Source organism: Carcharodon carcharias, chromosome 6 (assembly GCF_017639515.1).
Source record: "Carcharodon carcharias isolate sCarCar2 chromosome 6, sCarCar2.pri, whole genome shotgun sequence".
Classification (NCBI taxonomy): Eukaryota; Metazoa; Chordata; class Chondrichthyes; order Lamniformes; family Lamnidae; genus Carcharodon; species Carcharodon carcharias.
The window spans coordinates 93305921-93316291 of NC_054472.1; the positions used below are offsets into that span (position 1 = coordinate 93305921).

A 10371-nucleotide genomic window follows, 5' to 3' on the forward strand; every position below is an offset into this window, starting at 1 on the left:
TTCAGACATGTTGGACAGTCGGATGTTTAAGAACTTTCCTGTGGATCTAATGAAGGCATTGGCTGCAGAACCTTTAACTGCAAACTCCCATCACTGGAGCCTCTCTGTGAAGGTATGGTATTTAGCACTTTTAGCCAAAGAGATCTTACACCGAAAACTAAAGGGTTAATATGCTACATTTCAGCAGGGTAGGACATATAAATCACTTGTATATGTGCAGTTCCTGTCCAGGGACATTACTTTGCCATAATTTACGTCAACATATTTGCATTTCCCATGTGAACAATTGCTTATGGCCATTTGTTGATACACCAAAATGCCCATCTGCCATTTTTTTCTCTAACTGAAATTTTACAATTCCAAAGTAAGATTCTTGGGAAAATAAATTTTAAAAAGAGGAGTATCCAAATAGCATGATTAAATTCATCTGTGGATGTGTTTTTAATACCATAATAAAAGTTGGTGACTGTTAGCTGAAGGTTAGTCCTGCAGTCTAAGCAGGTCTCGTGTGTATTGATTCCCACAATGCATCTGTAGCATTTAAACTAACCAAATCATATAAATTGACAAAGCATTCAAACAAAATCTATACTGCGTTTTTCCAAATTTTTAAAGGAAAGCTACAAGAAAAATTTCATAAGCTTGATTGGTAAAATGGTGAAGGCTTTTTTTAAATAAAGAAGAATATGACATGATGCGGGATCACACAAGTGATTTGGGTTTAGTTGTCATCAAATTATAATTACTGTAGCCTTGGTTTTTAAGCGGGGGAGGGACAGTGGGGGGTGTGGTATTGGAAGATGGTGAAGTGGTGGTAGTGACACGGGACGAACATCAGGAAAGAGGAAGCTGGTGTGTGAGATTTTCAGAAGGCAGGAGACCATCACTGGGGACCTGAATGAATAGTCCTTGGCAGTCCGCTAAATGGGAGTTAGGAGACAACCACAGTTGGGGAGGCAAGTGTGGGTAGAACAGACTCCTAGTCCAGAAGGAAACCATTAAAATATTGTTCATACCTGGATGAATTTCACAGCAACTTTGCCTGAATTTCTTGCCACTACACACAGCTCATTTGTCCTGAGGTAACCATCACCAGTTCCTGACTTCTTCAGGTTGAGGATGGAGTCAGGGAGGGTGTCTTCCATCACCCGTGCTGTTAATGCCATGGGAGAGAGGATAATAAGGAGGTTGCAGGAAAAGTTAGCAGAGAGATGTGGCTGCATCATAGGAGGTTGTAGCATATGGAATTTCAGGCATCCACATTCATAGCCAGAACAAAGGAATAGCTGGAGACCGTGGCAGGCCTAGTCAAAAGACACAGTGGGCTGACTTTTCACTCCCAAATCGAGAGTGCAGAGTCAGGAAAATTCCTGACTCCACAACCTGACTCAGGAGAAATTGCCCTGAATATTTGGACTTTTGCTCTGGTTGGGTGGTGGGGTGGGGTGGGTGGTGGTGTGCCAGGAGCTATCTTCGTTACGTGATTTAGGCTGAGTTAAAAGGCGAGCTGCTAAGGAGTTCCTGCTGGGAGGAGGGAGGTATATGAAGGTGCTGCTGTTGCTTTGAGAAGACATCAATCAAGAGTCAGGTGAGTACTAACTATAATAATTATCCAACTGGTTGCCTGACACTAGAGAGATGGTCCATCATGCGGTCACCTGATTAGGGTCATCAGCCATCTCTTTAAGGGGTACCTACTTTCCCCCAGAAGCCAACCATGGACCTGTGTTGGTGAAAAGCTGAGACAGTTGCAAATTACTCAGGATAAATGAGTTGTGGCAGCTTCCAGGATACCATGCAAAGACATGCAGGAAAGCCTTAGTGTGGTCACACACCATCTGCACATTCAGGGAATGGAAGGCTTCTCAGTTCACAATGGTGTCAGGTTGATGCATTGGTGCACCTATGGCAACATGGGTGTAGCCGATGGACCCTTACACCTGAGGGACGCCTGCTAATTCTGCAAGCGCTGTGGCCCTCTGCGCCTGCAATTCCCTCTCCGTCAGGAAGGTTATATGCTCCCCACCTGAGAAAAGAGGGCATATGTAACTGCCTTGATGTAGCTGTGTGCGGCTGACTGTGAGCTGCTGCAGCTGTCGCCAGCTGATCTCTAAAATGAGCCGGCAGTGTAAAAATTCAGAGTCACTGTGACCTTCAGTCCCACTGGCAGGGCATGTAGATCGGCAGATTGTGGTTTGGGATCTTGTTTGACCATGGCACCTATGTCGATGGTTAATTCCTGGGTTAACGTGAACTGCCTTCTACATTGATTCTGTCATATGACCACCGCAGTCAATACTCCCTTACCTCAGTGTAATACCTGGTTGTCCTCCTCCTCCTCCTCCGCCTCCTGCTGGCTGGTGTGCGCTGCGTTGCCCCCAACTCCTGCCTAGTCCCCTCCCTCTGACCTCACAAAGGTCACACTCTCATTCCCTTATGGTGGGAATGTGTGAAGGTGCCGTCCCTATTTTGCAGCTTCTTTGCCACTTTGTGCGCTCTTCCTTTTTTCTGGCACACTTTCCTTCTTGCCACCTGGGTGCCCAAGTCATGGGGGTCAAAACCTTCCAAGGCCACAGGCCCACACTCCAACTTCCCTGGGTGTTAGCCACAAACCTGTGATTAAATAGAATTGGGCTTCACACATTTAAGGAGAAAGTCTAAATTTACTAGAGTTCCTTGGAGAGATCATGCTCCCTTTTGGAGAGCTTTTAAAATGTTGACAATAGAGTTGGAAAGATAAACTTTTTTTTTCTAAAATAAATATGTAGTATATAAAAGGTCTCAGTAAAACTATTTATCATGATGTGATAATGTAATTATCAGGCCAATTATATTACACAACTTGAGCCAATTCAGAGCAAATTTGGACTTTACATCAAAATAAAATGCCTCTTTTTCATCTCATTCCTACAGATTCCTTTTGTTCCATAACTATTATTCTGGGGTCCTTTGATCTTTATATTGTTTATTTTAAAAATGTGTACAGAAAATGTCGCTTTCTTTCCTTAATGTTTATGTGATATTTCTGTTCATTTAGCATTCAATAAATCTATACGGTAGATATTTGCAAATGTTTTGAAACAACTTTAATTGGCTGCATTTTTTGAACATGGAAGAGAAATAACCTTTCAACATCAATTATCTTCATAAAACAAAGTGGTGCCAGAAACCCAAACATGATATGTGCTTGACTGGTACATAGGCTCAGCCTAGGTCTCCTGAATAATGTGATAGATGGATAATATTATCAGAGGAGTTGAGCTGCTTTTTAAACTCTGGTATAGCATTGGCTGGGATTTTTCATTGGTCGGGTGGGCTTGGCGGGGGCGGTTGCAGAGCTGCCCACAATCAGCTCCGCACCGCGATTTCATGCGGGCGGGCCAATTAAGGCCTCAGGGAGATTGAAGCGATTGTTAAATAAATAACTGAAAACATTAAAAATTTAATGAAATATGAGCCATCATGTGACTGTGTCACATGAGATGGGACATGTTTTTATTTTCAAAGAAACTTTTAATTTAAGTTGTAAAAGCTTTAGGAAACCTCATCCCGCTCCTGGCCTTGTCACCAGTCCGCCAACCGCTAGGTTGGATGGGCAGCATAACATTCATGTTAATTGCTTGTTTAATGGCCTTAGTAGGTCAATCAATTATTGGTGGGCACGCAGCCGACTCCGGAATGTGCCCACCGAATAAAACATCACAAGACAGAGTGATGATGTGGGACACACACCCGACGTCATCGCGCGTTATTTTATGTTCCGGCGTGTCAAGCTCGCTCCCCCCACCCCCCCCACACTGAATGTAAAATCCTGGCCATTGTGTTTACAGCTCACTGTGAAAAATGCTCCTCAGTTTGTTCCACTGTGAACTTATAGAGCAAATTTAAGATCAGCATTTTCTTTCTAACAAGGATTGTCATTTCTGACCAGGACAGTCATTGGTCTTTATGCAATTGAGTAATTCTATTTGTGACTTATTTTTATCTTAATGTTAACCTTTTGACGTTGACCAGTTATGAGCTAGAGTGAATACTTTTGTCGGTAAAACTAGTTTTCACATAGCTGACCTGATTTTGAGGATGGAGGTGAAAACAAGTACTTCAAAACTTAATTCCTTTTGATCTAGAGAATCTTGTTGAATTAGCCATAATGTAGTGTAGTTGAAGAACTACAGTGTCCACTTTTCTAATATTCAATGCCATTAGCAGTGATTCTTGTTATATGGTCAGTAATGCCTTAAGGCAAGTTATCCAACTCAGCGGAAATCTACAACTTAGTGTGAACACTTCCTCTTTCCTGATGTCTTTACGAAAGTGCAATAAATATTGCTAGAATCAGTAAGTATAATTGTAGATATGGCTGTCAGTTTTTGTGAAAACACTGAATGCATTATCTAGATCCTTTCTGAAATTATAATGAGGGCCCTGCCCCTTTAAATTAAATAGATTAATTATCATCAAAGCTATACCCTTTCTGCACACTGTCTCCTTGGTGGTAGGAAGGGTGGAGCTGTCTTGGGCATCAGTGAAAATGTTGATGTAGCTTTTTGATTCATGTGTTTACTTGTAAAAAGTTTAATTAATTTGTGATGGAGGAGAGGAAAAAGGAAATAAAACTAGGTGCACATCCTTGCCTTCACCATTTGAATATTTGGCCCCTACCTGAGGTGTGTTTCAACCATGCAGGAGAGGCCTTCCACTTGTTGACATCTCTTCATTGTCCTATAACTGTGTTGCTCCTCTCCTTAATTATTTTTCAATGAGCTAGATACCTTTATTTTCCTACACAAAGCTACATTTTCACTATCTGCTGTATAATATAGACAATTGCATATTGAATCACATTAGAATCTTTTTGTGATTTAATTCCAGAATTTTACAAGCAATGCAGAATTAAGAAACTTCTACAAAATCTTGACGACTAATGTGGACAGTTGGGGCATTGAATTTGTATCCACAATAGAAGGTACTTGCAAATAACAGTAGATATTCAGTAAAAGTGGGGCCCTCTTAGGATTGCATTAAATTAATTTAATATTTGCAAAGTGCTGTGTAGTGCTCTTATTATTTGTGAAGTTTTCCTTAGTCATAATACTGTGGTTCCCCTGGCCTATGACGCTGCTAAATTCTTAGAGCGAGTGTACAGAGAAACAAGTGGGCACTGAGGGAAATGAGCTTTCTCAAGCTGTCAACTATTTATAGAGCTGCACATTCAGTTTCTGTAGTGCCTTATTTGGCCTAGAATGGCCCAAAATGTGATTGCAGTATGTTGTACTTTACCACCAGCAGTTTGCCACTTTTACAGGGTTGCTTACTTCAGTGAAGTGCAGTCTTCCAATGTCTACCCTGTCAGAGCATGAGGGCAATAAAGGAGGAGCTCTGTTTCCAAACTGAAATCAATGGAGAATGAAAGTCGTTCATTAATTCGCTGCTGATGTGACATCCCCAGCAGAAAATTAGATTATCAAAACATGTTTTGAATTTCTTGGAGATGTATTTTGGTTCTTTGAGCATTATTTCTTAATTGCCCATCTCAATGATTGATTTTTTTAAAAAAGATCTTCGAAAAGCTAACTTTTTCTGCTATTTCTGGTTGACACTTTAAGTATTTATGCAGTAAAAATGGACTGCCCTGTACTCAACCAAACAATCTGCACCCTCTTCCTGAATTTTCATACAAGTCCCTTCTCTCAAACTCCCCATGTCGGCCTGCAGTAGGAGATACGGGTTGATGCCAGTGAGTGTACACAACTTAATAGTTATTTACTGTACAGAAAAGTGATACATCTCTAGGAAAGGTAGGATAATCCCAGAATACCCACATTGGGCTTTGCCATCCCACCTAATGCAGCACCAGTTCATAGGTTTAAATCCCAATACACACATTTGTCCCAGCATGACGTGCTCCAGGAAGCGCTATGTGCTCCTTGTGTGGGCAGATGGGGGTTCCCTCAGCCAGGAATGTGCTGTTTTGCGTGTGCCAAAGTGTTGCCTCAGGGAGATCGGCTCCGATTTAAAACTTTGAATAAAGATTAGAAAAAAAATTCTCTACCATGTCCCCTCTTGCGACACTGTCACATGAGCTGGGACATGTCCATAACCTTTATTGTAAAATATTCTGTATTTTTTAAATCGCTCATGAAACCTCATCCCACCCGTGGATGAGGTTTCATGTTTTTTCACAAACCTGCCTGGGCTCCCGGCCTGCCCGCCAACCTTAAGGTTGGACGGACAGATCCATTAATGGGTTCAATTGGTTTTTCAATGCATTTTTAATGGCCTTAATAGGCCATTGACAGGTTAGCGGGCCCGCCAAACTGACAATCTAAATGTTGTGGGGGTGACGCCAGGACACATGCCCAACGTCACCCCACGTCATTTTACATGTCAGTGAGCGAGCCCTGCCCCCGCTCGCCGACCAAAAGATGCTGGTCCATGTGTCATTTTAAGAGTATACTTAGAATACAATCTGCAGTTAGAGGGCATGCATGTAATTGGAGCATTTATTCTGGGAAGTCTTACAATTAACTTCTAAGTAGGGTATTAGAAACTTAGGGAATCTTTATTAGTAGATGTGTTCATTGATGAGATAAAGATAGAATTAAGGAAACAACGGATTGTTTGCTTTTTTGCAGCACGCAATTACCCTATTTACGGAGTTCAATGGCACCCTGAGAAAAATCTTTTTGAATGGTGCAGAAAGAAGAAGATCCCACATTCCCCCAATGCTGTGGAACTTTCATTGTTTTTGGCTGAATTTTTTGTTAATGAAGGTATGGATAATGAAATAAAATAATTAACCTGATTTGCACAAAGTAAAGAATTTAGTTTATGTTGATTGTCATTAGCAGCACGATTTACAGCAATTTTAGTCAATAGAGTCTTTGTGGAAATTTCCGGAGTTGAAACTTCACATGAAGATGCTTGTGCCTATTGGTAATTTTAATGCCTTACTGCAGTTGACAAGTTGTTAAATCTATGTTGTATCCATCTGCTCTCAGCAAATAGCAAAATTAATATTGTGCTAATTGCAAAGACTAGAGTATGTAGGACTAAAATGACACGTGAAAACCTGTTAATACTTTGCACTCCTTCTTACTCCCCGCCACCAATCAATCCTATTTAAACCAAGGTACAAACATAACATTTATTAGAAACAGGAAATAGAACAGTTGTTGCCCATTCGGTTTCTTCTTTAATCTAATTAACACACCTCCATACCCGAACTCTCAATCTTTTTTCTCTATTAGCTCACTGAAAGTTACTGCTGTCCTATGTCTTCCAGGGGCCTGGCATCTATGAGCAGTGGACTTGTGGACCCAGTTTTCCTGGCTTTAGGCTTCCTGGTAGTTGAATTCTCCACCACATTGTTGTGACGTGGCAGATGATATGTGCCAGGTGGACCAAATCCGTAAGAGAAACTTGGTCATGCTATCATAATGGTTTTGCAAGTTGTATTAGTTACAAGAAAATATGTGCCCTGAATTCATAAGTAATGAGCTTTAGAGATTTTTTTAAAAATTACATTTAAATATATATTAACAAAATAGAAGATTTCAAGCACATACATATGACCACAAATCCTAAAATTCCTAATTGACCTGATTCCCAGTTGCACATCCCCTTTAAGGCAACAGTCCAAAATAGATTTTAGATTAAAAACAGAACCAGCAAGTTAACACAATACCCACCTGACAGTGCAATTCTAAATGGTTTCCCCCCAACTTCAGTCTCGTTACATAGCCGACTTATGCAAAAATGGCTGGAGGTTTCTTCAAGGCTGTTTCACACATTCCTGTTAGATCTTAAATAGCCTTCTCTCACATAGCCTTTCATTCTCCTTTATTTATATTTCCCTCTTTTAATAGGTAAAGCCTATTGTTCCATATGTTTTTGAAACTGTATCTTCCTCATAATATAAAAACTTTCATGTTGCCAATATTGTCAGTAACCTTTGGGAAAAAATAAACACATTCCTTAGCCTTGCTTATCTAGCTAGTTGTAAACAAAGATCCCTTTGAAATCCAGCAACCCCTTCATTTATCTAAAAATACAAATTCCCTTCACACCTTACATGCTAAGGCAGCATCCATGTTTAATCATTAGCATGTCAAGCACATTCCTACACCTAGCTTATTTTGATGATTTTAAGCTTGCAGTCTACTTGACTCCAAATGTAATTAAATCACACAGACAGACCCAACTAAAATCACACCCATAAACCTACTTCACATTAAACCAGAAAAATATTATGAAAATTATTATGCTTTCGTCACAACATAAATGAAACAATTTCCTGTATTAACTGTCCCCTTTCCTGTGTTTTGTTTTCTTGTTCTTGTCATAATCACAGATCTCAAATGTAAGTAATGAAATTCTAAAAACCTGAAGACTATTACTTTCTTATTTTTCAGCTCGGAAGAATTGGCATCAATTTTCTGATGAAACTGAAGAAGAAAATGCTTTGATTTATAACTATACACCCATTTACAGTGCAAATATTTCTTGCTTCGAGCAAATTTATATAATTGATGGCAACTACTTCAGTTAGAGTTGGGCTTTAGCAGACCAAAAGGGTAATTTTGTGTCTTTGTGCCCTCGGTAGAGAGCAGTTGTTTGAAATATTGCTGCATGATTTTCCAATCATTTAGAAGTCTGAAATTACACATTAAATCTGATCACTTGACTTGATCTCAGCGTCTACTTCCTGTATATAAGCAGTTCTGGTATCTGGGGCCATAGCAGCAAACAATTAGTTATCCTGTAGCCGGTGCCAAGGTCAAGATAAATTTACTAGATTTTCTAAGACCCATTTGTTACTGAGCTTTCCTAGCTGCCTCTGATCTACTTATGTCAGTAAATGTACTGCTGGGGATTCAGCAATATGTTTTGGTAACAACGCATCATGATGCCAGTGTCCATCAACCAGAATGTAAAAGACTTGCAATTATATAGCACTTTGATGACCCCAGGACTTCATAAAGAACTTTACAGCCAATGTGATACTTTTGAACTGTAGTTGCTGTTATAATGTACCAAATATCAGTGTATGAATATGTAGGAATATCACTGCTGATTTGCACTTGCATGAAATAGGGTCTACATTGAATGCAGTTTATATATTGGGGCTGAAATTCCTGCAGTTCATAGTTTCAGTGAGTCACCACAAATATAAAACCAAATTCTACATTTTGTACTCACATGAATTTTTCAATGACATTATCTAAATAAAGACTTAACACCTATCCCAAAAATGCCATCCTTATGCAAATGAAGTTCATAACCATCAGAACTGAATGATTACACCTATTTGTAAATAGCAAGGCTATCTACACTTTAAGGCTTTTGCCTGTTATTCTCATTGGAAATAAATTTTCTTTTGGGGAAGCGCATGGCAGAAAATCATGAAAATACTGACCACGTTTTTTGTCCATTTGAAGAGACGAGTAGAAAATCATTAGTAATACCCACCTGATTTTTGTGATATGTGTCCTTAGTGCACAAGCTCCTTAAAATTAAAATTTATCTTCTGTCTTTTATTGGTTATGGAAAGATTCTTTGAAACTTAGTAAAAAAAAAATGGCATGTAAAACTTCAGATTTACTTCAATACATTAAAAACTTTAAATTATGAACAACCAGAGCTACATTGTTTTCCTCAATATTCACAAGTGGCTGTTGCCATACAAAAAACCATTTCAATCTTTGCAAACTTTAAATGGGCCGGCCACTTAGAAAATGGCAAAAGACAGCAATCCATTGCTGTATTTTCACAGAAAATTTTGGGATACTTGAATTAATGGAGCTGTGTCTGTAAATCAGATTTTCTGCTTGTTGCAATTAAAGGAGATGAAATGAGTCTTCAGCGGCAATGTGAGAAAGGAAACTGTGTAGCATGTAAAATGGGTTACCAATTCATTTCTTGTCTGTGTTACGCTGCTTACCCAAGACCAGTAACATACCCAACATTTTTAAATGTGGAAATAGAGTATTGTTTAGGGCTAAGGTAAAAGCAAAATACTCTGGATGCTGGAAATCTGAAACAAAAACAGAAAATGCTGGAAAAACTCAGCAGCTCTAACAGCATCTGTGAAGAGAAAAACAGTTAACATTTCAAGTCCATATGCCTCTTCTTCAGAGCTAAAGATAAGTAAAGATGTGATGAAATTTATGCTGTTTAAGGGGGGTGGAGCAGGTGAAGCTGGATAAAAGGCCAGTGATAGGTGAGGACAAAGGAGAGATTGACAAAGATGCTTGGAACAAAAGGACAAAGGGGTGTTAATGGTAGTAGTAAAGGCTAAAGGAGGTGCTGATAGTGGCATTAAGGTAAGAAAGCAGAATGTGATAATAGTAGGACAAGGGTAAGCACTCT

At 39.6% G+C, this 10371-nt stretch overlaps 1 protein-coding gene across 1 annotated transcript in view; it reads left to right on the plus strand.

Annotated features, from left to right (window-relative positions):
• The window catches only part of ggh (gamma-glutamyl hydrolase (conjugase, folylpolygammaglutamyl hydrolase)), a 58166-nt gene extending 48529 nt beyond the window's left edge, over nucleotides 1-9637 (plus strand). Inside the window, exons 6-9 of the mRNA XM_041189581.1 lie at nucleotides 6-112; nucleotides 4873-4966; nucleotides 6636-6773; nucleotides 8415-9637. Coding sequence (XP_041045515.1) covers nucleotides 6-112; nucleotides 4873-4966; nucleotides 6636-6773; nucleotides 8415-8551 — 476 coding nt within the window. The 3' untranslated portion in view covers nucleotides 8552-9637. The remainder of the gene's footprint in view (nucleotides 1-5; nucleotides 113-4872; nucleotides 4967-6635; nucleotides 6774-8414) is intronic.
• The last annotated feature ends 734 nt before the right edge of the window (nucleotides 9638-10371 follow it).